Source organism: Saccostrea cucullata, unplaced genomic scaffold (assembly GCF_032062105.1).
Source record: "Saccostrea cucullata isolate Sc308-1 unplaced genomic scaffold, CSIRO_AGI_Scuc_v1 ctg90, whole genome shotgun sequence".
NCBI lineage: Eukaryota > Metazoa > Mollusca > Bivalvia > Ostreida > Ostreidae > Saccostrea > Saccostrea cuccullata.
Window position 1 is genome coordinate 1,226,004 of NW_026940868.1, and position 20,281 is coordinate 1,246,284.

Consider the following 20,281-nt stretch of genomic DNA (forward strand, 5'->3'; position numbering starts at 1 on the left):
CAAATTGTCTAAATTATGGTCATTGGGGTAGGGTGGGGTCACAATATGTATTACAAGCGGGAAATCTGGTAAAGAACAGAATGGTCAAAGTTTCTCAGGTGAGCGATGTGGCCCATGGGCCTCTTGTTATAAATTCCATTTTCAAGTACAAAACATTGTACATCTCATATGTTTAATTTTTTTGACAGTTTACCATGAGCCCTAGTAGAGAGTTTACATAACATCTGAACATCCCCCCCCCCTAAAAAAAAGAAAAATGGAGGAAGACATGGAGTGTGAAACCACAGGGTTTAACCCACACATGTGCAGAGTGATGGAAGAGAGGCCAATATTGTTTGACTCCGATTTTTATGCAGCAGAGGCACTGGCCTGTGACATGGATATTCCTGTAATTTACAGTACTGGGAGTAACAAGGAACCAATTGAGGAGTGGTTAGAGAAACATAAACCCTCTATGATTCACAGGTAATGAAAGGTACAGCTGATCATTGATGTTTTAATGCTCTGCCAAATTGTTTGAAAAATCTTAAACAATGCACACATCGAAGTACACAAAACTACTAAATTCAAATTATTCAGATCCGTGTATAGCTGGTACTTAAATAGCCTGAGGTATTAAGTATATCTTTTGTAAGAAACTACATGTATATAACTTAATACATGAGTTCGGAATTTTTTGTTTCTGAGCATTTGTTAAAGTTGTGAATGTTGAATCTGAGTCTTTCTACCATCTACTTTACAAAATATTTTAGAGTTGATGGATTTGGTTGGATTCACGTCATCCGTTCAGAAAAGACAAAAAACACAAACTCGGATGAAGTGGACGTTATGGGATTACAAGAGGCATGGGAAAACCTGAAAGCATCAGAAAGAGATATAAGTAAAGACAAAATTTTTGAACTAGCAAACAATTTTAGAGTTACTGCTGGTAAGTGGATGTTTTGGGTGTCAACTGGAGGAAAGGGAGATTACTTGTGGTCCTTGGTTGCCAAAGGTATTGTAAATGGGAATACTTTGGCTAAGCAGGCCAAAATTAGTGCTTGTGAACAGGGTAAAGAGGGTCCCGATAAAAACGAACATGTAGTGTGCATCTATAATGACAACTTTCTGGATAAAGACCAAGTTTTTGAAAGTGAAAGAACAATAAGAAGCCTGGGAATCAAATGTCAGCTTCAGTACAAACCAGATGTGTTCACCTACCTGGGAGTCTACCGAAAAAATCCTTGGAATCTTAGACCCACTATTTACAATAGCAATTTTGATGTCATAAGAAATCAGTCCATTATTGAAGAAGTGCATGGTAGATTTTAAAAGGTGGAAGTGAAAGGAGACTAGTGATTCTTTTTTTTTTTAATCTTAAATGCAATGAAAAGTACATTGTAATTTGATTTTAAAGGATGTTGTGAAGCAACAAAATAGTTATTTGATTAAGATTTATTAAAGTATCATAAGATGATCCAAAAAGACTGTCAAAATGATATTTACTTTAAAAAAAATATTTCGCCTTGGATCTAGAGGGTGTATGTCTCAGACTTTCTTAAACCTTTCAGATTTTACATATGCTGCACTTCCTACTGAACAGAGTGTCAATTAAGTTCTAAATTTTGAATTTACCAGGCATATATGTAAGATTACTCAGTACAGCTACTGGTAAATTTTGCAGAGAACTTCAACATGAATTGCACTTTTTTTCTGTGGAGAAAAAAAAATATTAACCCACAAAATTTAATAAACTTTTGAATATAGGAGTAAGATACATGTACCCATCTGTCACACTGGTCTCCTGAGTCACATTTTTCTATCTGACACAGTGGCGGATCCAGAAATTTTGAAAAGGGGGGGGGGGACCAGTTTGAGGTCAGGGTAGGGGCGCACAGTCACATCCAAAAACATTGATTTATCAAATATTGTATTTTTGAAGACTCAAAGGGGGGGGGGGGGGGGGGGGGGGGGGGGCTTGGGCCCCCTGGCCCCCCTCTAAATCCGCCAGTGTGACAAATGAGTAGTGTATGAATACAATCAAATAAAGTCAACCTCATTATATAAACTCAATGGGACCATGCACATTTACATCTTCACTAGCCAAGGGTTTTGATAGCTGCTCTCCTCATGAACCCTTGGCATATGGTGTTGATAGAAATTGGGGTTTTTAGGTCACCTGAGTAACTCAGGTGACCTATTGCTATCCGTTTTTTTCCGTCATGTGATAACATTTGAACATTTTCAGCTTCTTCTCTGAAACCACGGAACCAATTTTAACCAAATTTGGTGTACAGCATCTATGGGTAAAGGGGAACAAAAATTGTGAATTTTATGGCCCCCGCCCCCCTGGGGCCTGAGGGGTGGGGCCAAAACCACTAAAATTATTGCAATCTTTAAAAATCGTCTTCTTTGCTCCTGCACATTAAGCAGGCAAACTGTTGGCGTGATTGTAATGAGCATTGAGCCCTTTACCAAAATTGTGAAATTCATGGCCCCAGGGTCAGGGGTTCTGGTGTTAGGGCGGGTCGGGCTTTGTTGAATGAATTGTGAAAATGTATGATTTCTTTGAAAATCTTCTTCTCTGCTCCTGGGTATTAAGTAAACTAACTAAGTACATATTCATGATGAGCAAGAGTGCCTCTTCCAAAATGTTGAATTTTATGGCCCCAGGGTCAGGGGTTCTGGTGTTGGGGTGGGGCTCTATTGATTATATAGTGAAAGTGCATTAATTTTTTGAAAATCTTCTTCTCTGCTCCTGGGTATTAAATAAACTAACCAAGTACATAGTTATGATGAGCAAGAGTGCCTCTTCCAAAATTGTGAATTTTATGGCCCCAGGATTGGGGTTCTGGTGTTAGGGCGGGGCTCTATTGGTTATAGAGTGAAAATGCATTTATTCTTTGAAAATCTTCTTCTCTGCTTCTGGGTATTAAATAAAGTAACTAAGTACATAGTTATGATGAGCAAGAGTGCATCTTCCAAAATTGTGAATTTTATGGCCCTAGGATCAGGGGTTCTGGTGTTAGGGCGGGGCTCTATTGATTATATAGTGAAAATACACTAATTCTTTGAAAATCTTTCCTTTGCTCTTGGGTTTTATGCCAATGATCCAAGTATATTATTTATGATGAAGAAAGGTGCATTTAGCAAAATGGTTATTTTTTATCCCCCCCCTCCCTGGGTTGGGGAGGGGGGGGGAGTACATAGTCTGAAAATAAATTAATGCTTTGAAATCTGCTCTTTAGTATTAATCAGCCATTTTATGATAAAATTTGCAAAATTTTGAAATATATGGCCCCCGGATGTTTCGTTTGGGATTAGGTGGACAACTGGTTATAAAGTGGAAGTGCATTTTCTCTTTGTCACTCTGATCTACCTATGGGTATTTATTAAATAGAGTTAGCATGCTAAGTCTATAATTATGATAAGCAATGGTGCCTCTTTCAAAATTATGAATTGCGAAATTCATGGCCCCTGGTTTAAAACAGAACCAAATTTAATTGTTTGAAAGTTGTTGCACTATACTCTATATATGGCCCATGGGGCTCTTGTTTTCTCGAGTTCTGATTGGGATTCAGTACACCCGGTCAACCAATCAGCAATCCTTTTTTGTAAATGACGAAATTTGCGTTCAGGATACTTCTTGACTCTAATCTTGGAAATAAAAAACGCAAGTAAACAACGATCCATAAGATAACATGCTACATGCTACATATTCTATGAATAGCTATGGTGTCATCCAATATCTTCTAAATATGTGATTAAGAATCTATATTGAAGCTTCAGATTTGTTCTATAAATAATAAATAAACATAACTCAATTATTGCTTCTTAATTATTCTTGAATAAAACTTTGATTTAATTTTTTAAACACGTTTCTTTATATCTGTCATTGACGCAATCTGTGCGTACCTGATAGATTCGAGATCAAGTGAAGGAAAACAATCCCTTCTTTTGACTTCACCGTATGCCAAGGGTTTATGAAGAGAGAAGCGTATCAGAAACTCTTGGCTAGCGAAGATGGCACATTTATAGATATGAGTATCTAAGTTTATATCTAATTTTTTGATACTATGGTTAAAATACAGAAAGAAAACGTATTTGGGACTTCCAACTTTGAGATATCCATGGTATTTTAGATGTCAGTGTTGGTGATAATAAGCTTCAACATGCAATACTGTAGATTGACCACTAGTATTTGACTAGTCAAAATCTTTGCTTGCAGAAATAAGCAAGGCTTTTCATTGAGTTCTCCTATTTTCAGGATATCTTATCTCCTTGTATGAAGAAATTTAAACACTTGGTTAATACCAAAATTTGCCTTGAAAAGAAATTTATTAACAAGCACACCCACACACAAAATATTTTAATGAATTTGTAATGTAAAATTTCTAAACATCCTTGCCCATTGGCATTTACCATTGTAATGATGAACTGAACCAGATTGGTCAACTGGTCAAAGGAAGAATGCATATACTCAGCCAATATAATAGATGAATTGCAGACTGAACACTGTAGAGTATCCAGAAAATACTGCCCCAAAATGTCCAAAAGTATTTTCATACTTTGATATTGAATACTGTTCATTATCTCCATATTATCCTTCTCATACAAGAATGAATTTCTGCTGTAAGGAACATGTAGTGTACAAAAATATAATACCTACTACACATATTTAAAAAACACATCAATTTCAGTTTTATACATGTGTTTAGAACTTCATGTATCTATAAAATTTTGTAGTGACGAAATACATTTAAGGAATGACTCTAATTCTTGGCCAAATTATCGAGTATAATATGGTTTGGGTCAGTTTACGCTTTATGGAACAGTGCCAATTTCATGACCTATTTGCACTAAAACAAAATGAATGCCAATCATTCTGACTATGCATTTAAGAAGAACTAATCTTTATTCTTTTACAACAGATGAAAATATTTGAATAATTTTTAAAATTGCAATTTTTTTTCTCCTCAAAATAAGTCTAAAATGTTAAAAAATTACCTTAAATTTTGTTGCATAAGAGCTATTTTTAGTAACAGGCCATAAAACGTATGTGGGTTGGATTAGCTCAATAAAAATTTGTCTGATTTCATTTTATGCATAGTAGATTTGGCTCATAAAATTTGAAGGCAATAGGAGAAACCTGCTTTCGGACTAATTTGCATGCTTTTCTCGGAGACAGGCTGTTAATTAGATTGGATAGCTAACAGTGTCAATTACTGCTTAATTTCAGCTCGACTCCTGTAATTTTGTTGTCATTGAGTGTGCTTTTCGAAGATTTAATTACAGTACTTTTCAACTTTGCCTTTTCAATTTTTCCCGGGCTATCATAATCACACCCGGAAGACTGATGCGTATTCCAACGCTTACAATCTACTTTCACTCCTAGTCATAGGTGTTCGCTCTTCTGCGGACTATTTTATCATATTTGGTAAAAGGATGTTTCATACAGGTATTGCTTATAGATGAAGACAACATAAAAATTAATTTGTAAGTATATTGATGGCATGGGTAAAATTTTGATTTTTTTTTTCTTGCGACATTTGGGTCATATTTATATAAACTGAGTCGAAAATGTTTATTAATGCTATTTCTACTTACAATTTGATGACAGAAGTGAATATCATTTTTAGTGGATCGCTTATTGAATAATCAATGCGTATATATGCACTGATAAGATGTTAATCTCATGACTGTGTTGGTATTACTTCGTTTAAAGAATTTTATGTTCCTCTGTTATTATGCAAGGCCGAAGCCAAGTCTATGGCACGCCAAATTCACAAAAATGAGATAAACCTAGTTTCACAATTGATAAACTAGGTTTATCGACTGTAAACTATAGTTTACAAACCGTAAGCTATAGTTAACGATTCGTTAAGTATAGTTAAAGATTCGTTAAGTATAGTTTTCATCTGTAAAACTATATTTAACGGTCGTTAACTATAGTTTATCTGTCTGAATAAAGCGTTAACAATAGATTTTGTTGATAAACGTAGATTCACGTTTGTAAACTATAGTTTACAATCGTAAACTATAGTTAAGAGTTGTTAATCATAGTTTCACAAATCGTGAAACTATATTTATCTGATCGTTAACTAAAGTTAACGGGTTGTAAACTATAGTTTACAAATCGTGAAACTGTATTTATCAGATAATCTATGTTATATATGAAATTACAATCTCGAAAATCTGCAGCAAAATTTAAATTCTAATGAATCGATTTCGACTTAAATCAAATTTTTCCCGAACTTTTTCGTAGTCCTCTGGCTTTTCCCTTCATTCTATGACACTCGGAACTCGAAAGTTACCTGCTAGGTGTCGTTTTTGGATCACTTCCGTAATTTCTGCTTTGACATTTCCAAATTTTTCTCGTTTGACGCTGAATACTCGGATAACTGGGGAATGTCTGGGCAATTAAATGGCACGATTAACGACAAAAATCTCTACCAAAACAAGATATCATGACACGTTTTGGTGACATGTAGTAGGTATATGATATTTTAGGCCCGATAATCAAGAGGGGTCCGAATTAACAACCCTAAGTGACTTACCTTCTCTATTTCATAATACCAGGGTATGCCTTTTTTAGTAAATCGTTAAATCTATGTTATTTTTTGTATTTTTCATATGGAATACGTTGTAAATAAGTACTAGAAACATAATTCATGACAAAAAAAAGAAAAAAAATATTTTGACCAGGGGTGTATAGTGGGGGGAGGGGGGGGGGGGTCCTGTCCACAAGTACCTGTGAACATATCTTGACAAAGATGACCCAAAGGACCAATTAAGCTACTTCACATGCGTTCCAAACTCTCTGGACTCTTTACACGACATACACTTTGAGTTATTTTCTATATTCCGTTCAGCCCCATGTATTTTCTTTACGACATTGCCAAGAAATTCTCTTCTTTAAATTCGCTCATACATGCAATGTCTCAATCAACATCTTCTTCCTATTATATAGAGCTCCCCCCCCCCCCCTCTCCAGTAAAGGTCATATATGTTCCGTTGAGCCAAAACCCCAATAGGTCACCCCCCTTATTTCTTACCCTTTGTGTCTATAAAATACGCCACACAGAACAATAATAACTTAATCACTTTCCAGCCTTGATAAAAATTAAAGAATTCAGCAAAATAAATCACTTGATCATGGATCTTCCTTTCTGTGTTTAAAAAATGCTACGGCGCTAGCTCACCTATCTTTTTAAAAGATAAACTTGTGCGATAATAAGGTGTCCGGGGTCCGTCCATCTGTCTGTCTGTCTGTTTTTCAAAACGCTACTCCTCCTACAGTTTTGATCTGATTTTAATATAACTTGGCACACAAGTAGAATACACTAAGATACATAAAATAGTGCATCGGTTTTTGATTTCGATGATCGGTGTTGCCATGGTTACTAAAAATAGAATTTTCTGTGAAATTCCTTTAAAACGCTACTCCTTCTACAGTTTTGGTCTGATTTCAATATAACTTGGCACACAAGTAGACTACACTAAGATACATAAAATAGTGCATCGGTTTTTGATTTTGATGAACAGTGTTGCCATGGTTACTAAAAATAGATTTTCTATGAAATTCCTTTAAAAGCTACTCCTTCTACAGTTTTGGTCTGATAGCAATGGCTTCTTTTCTCATCCTTTGTTATAAGTACAAACCAGTAGAGCTACAGTCTCGACAGAGACTTCTGGTTTTATATTAGGGCTGGGACGAGGTATCGATAATATCAATTCTGTGTGAGGATGATACGTTTGAAGAAATATTGAAATATCTGTACTGTTTTTTTTTCTTTGTTTACTTAAGGGGGATGTACAAGCCATATTGGATCTAGTCTGGTGTAAAATAAGAAATACCAAGAATGCGCTTAATACACTACTACTGTTGTGAGATGTGTTGTATTTGTATTGTTTCATCTTGTATATTATTAGTAACATTAAGTTTCTTGAACATTCCAGAGTGGTCAATATGTTTGGTCATATTTTCTAGAACATTCTTGAACTTTATTCATGTCCAGAACTTTCCAGGAATATCATGTATTTACAATTTCTAGAATATTCTAGATTTATGATACTGTATAAATACCCTGTCAATTCGATGCATAGAGACATTGTCGTATAAGCATCATTGAGGTATTACTGGGATATAATTTCACTGGGACATTGTGTGCAGCAACGGACACTCTGATGTATGTATTTTTAGTTTTTTTAGTTTGTACTTAATGATTTGTATATTACTGTAAATAAATTATTGTTAAGTTTAAACTGTGTGATTGATCTTTGCTGGCATTTAGGGTTATTCTGACCCATAACAGAATTGGGGGCTCGTCCGGGATCAAGAATTTCTTGCACTTTTGCAGTTCATTGTCAGAATTTTGTTAATTAAATTGTTAAATTTGACTATAAGCCAGCAAAAATCAACATGGTATTTTCGGTCACAAACTTTCTTAGTTCGCCAAGTGTTCAGGTTTTTGATACGTTAAAAAAGGATGACTTGATCGCATTAGGTTTGCATTTTGGGTTAGGTGTTAAATCCTCTCAGAGAAAGCAAGACATTAGAATTAAGGTTGCAAACAAACTAGTAGAAGAAAACATCTTTGAAAAATACGATCTTCCAGAATATACAGTTAGATCAGAGTTAGGCTCTTATAAAATGACAGACTATCAGTTTCAATTAGAGTTAGAGAAAATGCGATTTGAAAGAGAAGAGCGAGAAAGAGATAGAGAAAGAGAAGAACGAGAGCGTGAACGAAAATTTGAATTAGACAAATTAGCAGCAGAAAGAGAAGAGCGAGAAAAAGAGCGTGAAATGAACTTTGAGTTAGAGAAATTAAGATTACAGCACCAACCAGAACCGTCATTTGTCAAGAATGAATTTGACGCAGCAAAAAATATCAGATTAGTTCCAAAATTTCAAGAAAAATCTCTAGACAAATATTTTCCCCAATTCGAAAAAGTCGCAGAGAATCTTAAATGGCCACAACATGTTTGGTCAACAATGTTACAGAGTGTACTGGCTGGCAAAGCAGCTGAGGTATACTCTGCACTAGGGGTAGCTGAGAGTTCAGACTATGAGAAGGTCAAAGCAGCAATATCAAAAGCATATGAATTAGTACCTGAAGCATATAGACAAAAATTCAGAAAGTATTGGAAGTTTGATAATCAAACATTTGTTGAATTTTCACGAGAAAAAGAAGATTTATTCGATCACTGGTTTAGATCTAAGAAACTTGATAAAACCTTTGCTAATTTGCGCCAAGTCATCCTGGTAGAAGAGTTTAAGGAATGTGTTTCTCAAGATTTGAAAACACATTTAGAAGATAAGAATGTGAAAACTCTTGAAGAGGCAGCAGTCATATCTGATACTTATGCTCTGTCTCATAAAAAGAATTTTGTTTCAAGATCTCAGACTAGCAGTAATTCTACCAATTCAGACACATATAAAAAGAGTGGTTCATGGTCTCAGTCTTTCACAAGTTCCCAGTCTACATCACAAGGTGGTTTTAAGTCCGGTCCAGGACGTGTTGAAGGATCGTCTGGAATAGGGTCGCTTCCTACTTGTAGTTATTGTAAGAAAAAGGGTCATCTGATCAGTGAATGCTTTAAACTTAAGAGAAAAAATGATTTTGATAAAACTCAACCACACGCTTGTGCGGCAGTTAGAGGTGATAGAGAAGCCTTAGTTTCGATTTGTTCTGACACTCCTGCTGATGTCCAGGGTTCACAGTCCAGTTCTATTGATTCTATGGAGGATTATAAGCCCTTTATGTCTCAGGGATTTGTTTCACTCGGTGACTCTAGCGAAATAAAACCTGTCCAGATTTTGAGAGATACTGGTGCTGCACAGACGTTATTGTTAGAGGGCGTGCTTCCTTTGTCTGAGCAGACTTCTACTGGTGGGTCAGTTTTATTACAGGGTGTGGAGCTAGGCGTCATTGATGTTCCCCTGCATAGAATTAGTTTGAAGTCAGATTTAGTTACTGGACCTGTTATCGTAGGTGTTCGACCTACTCTTCCCGTTCCAGGCATTTCTTTGTTGCTAGGCAACGATTTAGCTGGTGGAAAAGTTGTACCAGATCCTATAGTTTGTGAGAAAATCACTTCCAGTGTCATGTGCGATGATGAAGATGATGGCATTTATCCAGCCTGTGCTGTTACTAGAGCGATGGCCAGAAGACGAGAAATGGAGGCAGACCATACTCAAGCCTTTGACGAGACGAATTCCTCTGTTGATATTGATTTGAATGACACTTTCTTATCTGACCTTGATGGCACTCAAACAAACATGGAACCGCACAATATCAAGAAGCAAGAGAAGAAAGAACTTTTACCAAAATTTGGTGGTGAGGATGATGAGTTGCATCCACTAGTTAACCAAGGCAAGGACATCCTCAACCGAGAACGTTTACTCTCTGAACAACATAAAGACCCAGATATCATTCAACTTAGTAAGAGGGCACTTCCACCAGAAGAGGCTATTAAAGTAGGAGAATGCTTCTATATGAAAGATGGCATCCTTATGCGAAAATGGCGACCACCTGACGCTTCTCCAGATGAAGTGTGGCGTGTTCACCAGATAGTGGTCCCAGCTGCTTATCGTCGAGATGTCATGAGTTTAGCTCACGATACACCTACGGCTGGTCATTTAGGTATCAATAAGACTTATAATAGGATTTTGAGTCATTTTTATTGGCCTAAGCTAAGAAAGAATGTTTCGAAGTTTTGCAAGTCATGCCATGTCTGTAAGATGGTAGGTATACCAAATCAGAAGATACCATCTGCTCCTCTCAAACCCATTCCAGCTTTTGAAGAACCGTTTAGTCGAGTGTTGGTGGATTGTGTAGGACCTTTGCCTAGGACTAGGTCAGGAAACCAGTATTTACTTACCATTATGTGTACATCCACTCGATTTCCTGAAGCCATACCTCTTAGGAATATAAAGGCAAAGAGCATAGTTAAGGCCCTAACCAAGTTTTTCAGTTTTGTAGGAGCACCCAAGGCAATTCAGTCGGATCAAGGCTCAAATTTTATGTCGGGGTTGTTCCAGCAAGTCATGCATGAGTTGGGTATTAGGCAGTATCGATCAACTGCTTATCATCCTGAGTCCCAGGGAGCGCTAGAACGTTTTCATCAAACCCTAAAAACAATGCTGAAGACCTATTTTTACCAGTATGAAAAAGACTGGGATGAAGGGGTTCATCTTGTACTATTTGCTGCACGAGAAGCAGTCCAGGAGTCTCTTGGGTTCAGTCCTTTTGAATTGGTGTTCGGTCATACAGTTAGAGGTCCTTTGAAATTGTTGAAGGAAAAGTGGCTGATTGAGACTAGTGATCTTAAGGTAGGACAAAACACCCGTGGATTCTATTTAAACCCATTTCTTAAAAAAGTACTGGAGGAAAATGAGTAATATTACTATACTGACAACAATGAATGATCCCTGAAAGAAAAATAATAAGTTTTAGCAAATTTGCGTTATATTTTGTGAAAAAATCAGAGAATCAAATATATTAGTCATTTGGGAGCTTACATTTTTGAATGTGTTTACGCTATCTAAGTGCAATAAACAAGCATGTAATAGTCTGTTATAAAATGCAATACAACTTTTGTTCCATAAATAGTAGAGGGCTGATATTTGGAGACATATATAAGGAGTCTCTATTCTTTATGTACTGCAAAGTTCAAGGTCATATCAGGAGGTCAAAGGTCAAATATTGTGACGTCATCTACTGAATCTTTTAGTTTTTTGCCATTGAATTTTTTTAAATCACCAAAATATATTGAATCACTGGTTCAATTTTCTTTATTTTTACACATTTTATTCTAGGACCCATTTGAATCATTCTGGTAATTTTTTGTAAAAATTGAATTATACATTTTCTCTTAAGAAAACTTAAACTGTCGGATATTTACATGTAAATTTTCAGTTTCTGACACAGTGTATGTTCTATTTTATTTAATATTTTACCCAAATTTTCCAGTATCAATGTTACTTACTGATTTAAAGGAACAAAAAGGTTATCTTTATTAAAAGTATTACACAGATTTGCAATAGATCAATAGAAATTTCTAAAATAAGGCTCATTCTAAAGTCGAATGTCTGATTTCACAAACTTCTTACAGGGGTCTGAAAGGCCATATTTCAGACTATGTGGGCAAAAAATGTGCGGTTGAATTTCTTTCATTTCATATACAAAGAGAGATTCTGTATCCAAGAACAAAATATCAAAGTTTCAGAAAAATTGAATTTGAGGAAAAATTTGACCTATCTATTTGGTCCTACCTTAATCTTTTAGATTATGTGTCTGATTTCAAAGAAAAACTTTACAATGCTTGTAAATTAGCACAAGAAAATTTGAAGAGTTCTCAGATGAAAATGAAAATGTGGTATGACAAAGATGCCAGAAATAGGGTGTTTAAGCCAGGTGATAAGGTTCTTGTATTTTTACCTATTCCTGGTCATCCTTTACAAGCCAGATTTTATGGCCCTTATGAAATTGAAAGCAAGATCAGTGATGTAAACTATGTAGTTAAGACACCAGGTCGATGTAAAGAGAAACGGGTTTGTCACATTAACATGTTAAAAGAGTATTTTGAAAGGTGTGACCGAAATTCTGTAAAACCAGTTTCCACTTTAGCCAATGCTAAGACTGTTCAAAATTGTATTGAAAGTGATACGAGTGTAGAAATGAATGAGAAAGATTGTAATCAGAGTGTCCGCTTGAAAAACTTAGATATTTTGGCTGATTTTGATGCCAAACTTGGACATTTGAACATTCACCAAAAAGAACAAGTTAAAAACTTGATGAATGAGTATCATCAAATCTCGGATGTTCCAAAGAAAACTAATGCAGCTTGTCATGATGTTATAGTTGGCGACGCTCTGCCTATCAAACAACATCCGTACCGTCTCAATCCAATAAAATTGCAGTACCTAAGAAGGGAAGTGCAGTATATGTTGGACAATGACATTGTTGAACCTAGTAAAAGTAATTGGAGCTCACCGTGTATTCTTGTACCAAAACAGGACGGTTCCTACCGATTATGTACAAACTTTAGAAAGGTGAATTCTGTTACCAAAACTGATTCATATCCAATACCTAGAATTGATGACTGTATTGACAGCATTGGAAACGCCAAATTTGTCAGTAAATTTGACCTGTTGAAAGGCTACTGGCAAGTACCGTTAACAGAAAGAGCAAAAGAAATATCTGCTTTTGCTACACCAGATGGACTTTACCAGTATAAAGTAATGCCTTTTGGCATGAAAAACGCACCGGCTACATTCCAAAGGATGATTCACTCCCTTCTTCAAGACCTCGAGGGATGCGAGGCCTACATTGATGATGTCGTCATATACAGCGACACATGGGACGAACATCTCCGAATCATGCGTGCTTTATTTGACATTTTAGCTAAAGCAAACTTAACTGTGAACCTTGAGAAGAGCGAATTTTGTCATGCTTATGTAGAGTATTTAGGTCATAAAGTAGGTCAAGGTTATGTTACACCCATTATGGCTAAAGTGGAAGCTATTGCAAAGTTCCCGATTCCTACTAACAAGAAAAAGTTAATGAGGTTTTTGGGCATGGCTGGGTTTTACAGAAAATTTTGTCCAAATTTTTCCTCAGTAGTTAGTCCACTTACAAATCTTTTACAAAAGAGGGTTAACTTTGAATGGACAAAGGACTGTGAAAAATCATTTCATAAAATCAAATCTGTCCTTATGAGCAATCCAGTTTTGTCAACTCCAGATTTTTCTAAGCAGTTTAAGCTTACCGTTGACGCTAGTGATGTTGGAATCAGGGCAGCTTTGTTTCAAGAACATAGTGATAAGGTAGATAGAGTTGTTTCTTATTTTTCAAAAAAAACTTCCAAAATGTCAACAAAAGTATTCCACCATTGAAAAGGAATGTCTTGCTTTGTTGTTAGCCTTACAGCATTTTGATGTTTATCTGAATGTTACTTTGCATCCAATTCTTGTATATACGGATCACAACCCCCTGACATTTTTGCATAAATTGTCAAACAAGAATCAAAGACTGACTAGATGGAGTTTGTTGTTACAAGAATACAATTAACATAACAATTAAGCATATCAAAGGCAAAGACAATGTTATTGCAGATGCCTTGTCCAGAGTATCATGAACAAATTAGATTTTGTATTAATGTACATAAATTTTATTTTACTGTTTTCATTGACATTCAAACTTTTTAAGGGGGGAGGTGTTGTGAGATGTGTTGTATTTGTATTGTTTCATCTTGTATATTATTAGTAACATTAAGTTTCTTGAACATTCCAGAGTGGTCAGTATGTTTGGTCATATTTTCTAGAACATTCTTGAACTTTATTCATGTCCAGAACTTTCCAGGAATATCATGTATTTACAATTTCTAGAATATTCTAGATTTATGATACGTACTGTATAAATACCCTGTCAATTCGATGCATAGAGACATTGTCGTATAAGCATCATTGAGGTATTACTGGGATATAATTTCACTGGGACATTGTGTGCAGCAACGGACACTCTGATGTATGTATTTTTAGTTTTTTGCTAAGTTTGTACTTAAGGTTTCGTCAAAGGTCAACATGTTCAAAAATTTATTTTTACAATGGCCCAAACACTATGTGAGGTATAAAGTTAAAACTTTTACAGTTTATAAATTTTTCATTGCTTAACAGATAGAAAGTATCACTTGATGCAAAAAATACTTGGAAAAAATATCAATTGAAAAAACTCTTCTTAAAAATGTACATATTTTCAAAAAATACACCTAATTAATTCCGTGCTCTTAGTGAAAACCATCATAACAGAAACAAAATATGTTTATCAATGAAGGGCAAGTTGGACTTGGATAGCCTCTGGAAAGTTGTTTTCCCTGTTTATTTTGTCCAAATGTTAAGACTTGAAAGTGAAAGTACATTGCAAATGGCGGATTCTATAGGGGTCTTGTCTTTATACATGTCATGCTTTCGATAGCAGCCTTTCAGAGACCATTTACGTCCAACTTGCCCTTCAATGATAAACATGTATTATTTCTGCAATGATAGTTTTCACAAAAAGGACAGAATTAAGCAGGTGCATTTTTTTTAAAATATGCACATTTTCTAATACAATTTTTCTGAACAAAAATCTTTTTTTAAATAATTATAATCAAGTGATACTTTCTATATATTCATCAATGATATATTTATAAATTTTAAACGTTTTGACCTTATACCACACATAGTTTTGGAGCTATTATAAAAATAATCTTTTAGACATGTTGACCTTTGACGAAACCTTAAGTGATTGATCTTTGCTGGCATTTAGGGTTATTCTGACCCATAACACTACACTAGCCCAAAGTTACTCAAAGTGTTAATGCACTAATAACCTGCTGTTAGAGACCAAAATTAGTAAATAATTAAGTTTATTTTGTCTTGATTAGGAGGAAATTAATCATGTTAGAACTGCGCAGCTACAGCATTCACGAGATGAAAAATGCATTGAAAATGGAGTTAGTTTGATTCATTGATAATATGGCTACAACCATTTGTTTCGCTTTTTTCTTGTCATTATCCATAATTCTTGAAAATTTGATTTTTCATATGGATGTCTTCCTGAGGCCATGTGTTTATTTCGTCCGCCATTCCTCTGTCACCCAGAGTTCAAATAACATTGATTTTAGAATAAATGCGACCATAATAACATCAAGACAAGAAATTGCTAAGTAATAATCATTATGTTATATTACTTACTACTGTTATTTGTTGCATCGCATCGTCTGAATAATGAAGAACGCGATTTTAACCCCACTCCAGCAAATCGGGAAAAACTGTTCTGTTTACAGCTCGAATTTCCTTGTTAATATTATTCCACTGAGCACGTGCTTGGCCTGTGCATATATCTGCTGTGGATAGATGCGTTTATTACCATGATTATATTTAATTTTTCATGGAACAAGTCTTGATAATTTGTTGATTTCTTTAAAACTCAAGAAAAAAGATAAAAAATGTCCTAAACATATGTGTTTACGTCGGGTCTTTTTTCTGTGGCGATAGAAGTTATTTTCAAATGGGGCACTGCAAGGAGGATGCTTAGCATTTAATTTGAAAAAGTTAAACAATATGCAGTGCATGAAAAACAAATTGTAATTACATGTCTTACATTCGAAAAGTTGGTACATATTTCTTTTTTGTTCAGCATTCAGACAGAAAAAATAGGCAGTTATAAGATTTCCTTCAGGCACCTCACATAAATAGCTAGATTGTTTGCAATGACCCACACATTGTATGGAGTAATGTTTGGACATGAAAAAGCATCATGTCTCATTATGTTATCAACGTTGTAAGCTCTCGCCCATTGAACACACGAAGCTGTTTCTTTGAAATTTAGAAGCAAGCACAATGTTTGCAAAGAAAGGTCCATTGCATATGCTATGTCTATCATCGCAAAAAACAGTGAGAGGCTATAGCCCCCCCTCCCCCCCCCCCCGAAAATCCTATGTTTGTTTTTCAAAATAGTGCCAAAGATTCAAAAAGTTACATTACTTACAAAAAGTTGCATTACTAATTATGTGATGGAACATGTACTAGCCTTATAAGACCATTTGTTTTAAAAATATTTGGTTGCCCTCTCTCCCGATCTACTGCCTAGAAATGGCCCGACTCATTTTTTTTTACATCCCATTACACGATATTTTTTTTTCTTCCGTCAACAAATATGTTTAAATTTTAAGGAAATTTTTTCTCACCTATAAATACCGACCCAATAATTTTTCCCTGAGTTGGGAGGACCACCAAACATCATTTTAAAGATGGTATAAAATATTTAATTATGTCGATTTTTTTTTACTCTGTTAAATTGTAATTTTGACAAAACGGGCAAATAGAAAAAATGTTTTTTTTATTCATTAAATCCTCTAACCCACGCTGAATGATTTCATTCCTTTTCCAATGTTGTTCCGCTGTAATGAAATTGTATACGAGGGGTGATCAAAAAGTAAACGATATTTTAGGCATTTGATAGTTGTATTATTGTTGAAATATTCAAATATTTTTCAAAGTGTAAATTGGAGGTCTTTGATAGCATATTGCTTAATTAAAAACACATCCCTTTTCAAACTTGCTTTTACCGGGCAACATAACAAGTATCATATTAACCATCTGCCTTCCTTCACTAAAACGATCTATCCAATCATTGATTGAATTTATAGGAAGTCATTTGTCTTAAAATATTGTGAACAAATTCTTATACGCTACTTCAAAGGCATTTTTAAGATATACCATAAATATTTTAGTCGTTTGTTGAACGAGTTCCACTGAGACAACCATTTTTCGTGACAAGTAGCTGCATAATGACGTCATTTTCACATTGTGAGCAAAACTTTATTCAGCATATGCTATTTACAGAACTTGTGTTTGGCTATGTCTGCACCAAATTTGTTTCTAATCTGAATTTTTTTTATAGATACACATGTATCGAGATAGTTCGCGAACTTTTTGATCACCCCTCGTACTAGTAGGTACTAAAACACGGTCATTCATATCGATTTTATGTGTTTAATTTCTTTGTGTTTCAATGGTAATAATTAAACTTTTGATAGATATTATAAGTTATCTGTGGCAAACTTACAAACTCTTAATTTTTAACTTTGATGGTGCTCATTTTTCCTTACCTGGAATCAAAGAGTTTAAGATTTTTTTTATCAATACGTACACTATTTTACAACTGTACAATAATAATACTAAATAATAAATAACTTAAAGAAACACTATAACACATTTCCTCTTTTAAAAGTGTTCATATTATTTGAAATATTTTGCAACTGTAATTCTCTTCTACATTTAAAGATTGTTATGTCCCTCCATATTAAGAAGAGGTCTGGAAAACAAAATTCTGTACTAAAAATAGACCACGTGCTGCTATCCATGAACTACTTTCATGGTTCTTTACACTCTTTTTGAAAACAACGATACATTGTTTTGAACTTGAAATTATCATTTAAAAGTGCAAAATTTAGACATTTTCTCAACAAATGGTTGTAGAGAGAACATTAATGCACAGTTTGCGTATTTTTTTTGGATTTTTTAAGGCTTTGCTGAATTCTGTAGCTGCGCAGTTCTAAGGAGCATATCAAAAGCATTTTTCTGCAAAAGTATAGATTATATATGCACAACATGCATTCAGTTATGCATATTTATTGTATCTTTATCATAAAGACTTAAAATTTGATCAAAATATAATGTATTTTAGCCATTAGATGAAATGTTTACATTTCGTTCTCACTGCACTAAAGGTGGCCGTACATCCCCCTTAACATTAATATTTTGTTTAATTTACAAAATAAATATGCTAGATTTGATATACATTATAATTTTACCACTTGTGTAAAATAATTTAGGTTTATAACAGATATTCAACTTTAAATATTTAAATTTCCAAATAATTTTCCTTAAGGTAGGATTCTTCTCTGGTTTCTGACTAGATGAGACATTCAAAGTATATTTGCTTATGTGTCTTATATATATAGCTGCAGAACTGTAGCTCTCTGCTTGAGAAAATTCGGACAGATAAAGCAGAGAGCTACATGTCCAAGCGTTGCAAAAACCTTCGATTTACGCCGACGATTTTTCGTCGCTCACTACAGTTATTTTTTCTTGTATTTTATAATATCCATAGCTTTGAAATTAATTTTAAATTGTGCTTAATAATTAATCATACATTAAACTTCAATTCCTGATGATTTACTTACCTCTAAGGGGACGACCATTTGATTCTGAGGGGGGGGGGGGGGGGGGCCTGGCAGATTTTGGAAATAAATAATCTGTCCCTGAAAATGTTGAAAATAAATAATCTGTCCTCCACTACAAAGCAAATAAATAATCTGACCTTGACTTATGATATTTAAATATTGTGAAAAATACATTTTTATTTACGTGTAATTTAATCTCAAAAATTTTTTTTGGCTCGCTTCGCTCGCCATTTTAGAACCAACAAGCTAATTCAGAGAATTCGTGTCCCCCGCTTAGGGAAAAAGTCGGCTCCCCCTGACTGAATTTGTAGAATTATTAAATGTATACATGTATACTGAAGGAAATAAAATACATGTATGTCAATATGCATATAAAGATTTGATTGCTTATTCTTTATTATGTGTATAGAAGATTTTTTCATATGGAATATTTATCACACTGTAATGATGATTTTATAACCTCATAAATTTTTCATTTCACATGCTGAATACTATAATTTATTAAAAAAAAAAAGTATTTAAAAAAAAAAAAAAAAAAAGAAAGGTTCGACCGAGATTCGATCCCGGGACCTCTTTGAAGCGAGAGACATAACCACTAGACCACGAAGTCGCTCTACTTGCAGTGAAGTATATATGAAGAACTAAAGTCACATACATGTATATATTCATGTTTTCATGTTCGGTATTCTCAAAATTTTACACAATCCATGGTGTTTGATTTATTTAGCCTTTATTAAACAGTTCTAATAGTTGTAATAAGAACATAAAGTCCGCCGAGAACCTGTTTTATACGCAATAACTCTCCTCATGCCCCTGCGCTAAAAATAGCGACATGTAATACTATGAATTAATACTAATAAAACAAACGGGGCGAGGCACTTTGAGAGGGGCGAGAGACGTCCTAGGGAGTTTTGGTATAAAATTACATTGCATCAGCTCAAAATCTTCTTGAAATATCGCCCGGAAATGATAGTGTTACACACAGAGAGAATGTATAAATTTACGACTTGAACTTTGACCTTTTGACCTCAAAATCAATAGGGGTCTTCTTTAGGCCACAGGGAGTTGTTATGTAAAATTTCATTGCAATAGCTCAAATGGTTCTAGAGATATCGTGTGGAAACGAAAGTGTTTTAACAGACAGAATTTGCTTATTTATGACCTTGACCTTTGACCTTTTGACCTCAAAATCAATAGGGGTCTTCTTTAGTCCATAGGGAGTTGCTATGCTAAATTTCATTGCAAAAGCTCAAAGGGTTCTCGAGATATCGTGTGGAAACGAAAGCGTTACAGACAGACAGAAAGACGGACGGACAGACGGACGGACGGACGGACAAACCCAAATTAATATCCCCCACTTTTCAAGCGGGGGACAAATAGTGTTTAAAATCAGATTACCAGACTGGATACTTGTAGTCAGTTTATCAACCTGACAATGTGTACTTAGTAGGTGTGATGAATCACTTTAAATACAAGCCAAAAGACGATTTTTCTTGTCAAAGAATTACTAGTATACCTCCCCGATAAATTAATACAAAATATACATTGGTGGATTTAAGGGAGA

At 34.8% G+C, this 20,281-nt stretch overlaps 1 protein-coding gene across 1 annotated transcript; it reads left to right on the top strand.

Annotated features, from left to right (window-relative positions):
• The first annotated feature begins 256 nt into the window (after positions 1-256).
• Positions 257-1,797, top strand: LOC134256551 (UPF0696 protein C11orf68 homolog). The gene is made up of 2 exons (XM_062739228.1): positions 257-465; positions 753-1,797. The coding sequence occupies exons 1-2, from the start codon at positions 257-259 to the stop codon at positions 1,309-1,311; spliced, it is 768 nt and encodes a 255-aa protein (XP_062595212.1). The 3' UTR covers positions 1,312-1,797.
• Positions 1,798-20,281: the final 18,484 nt, after the last annotated feature.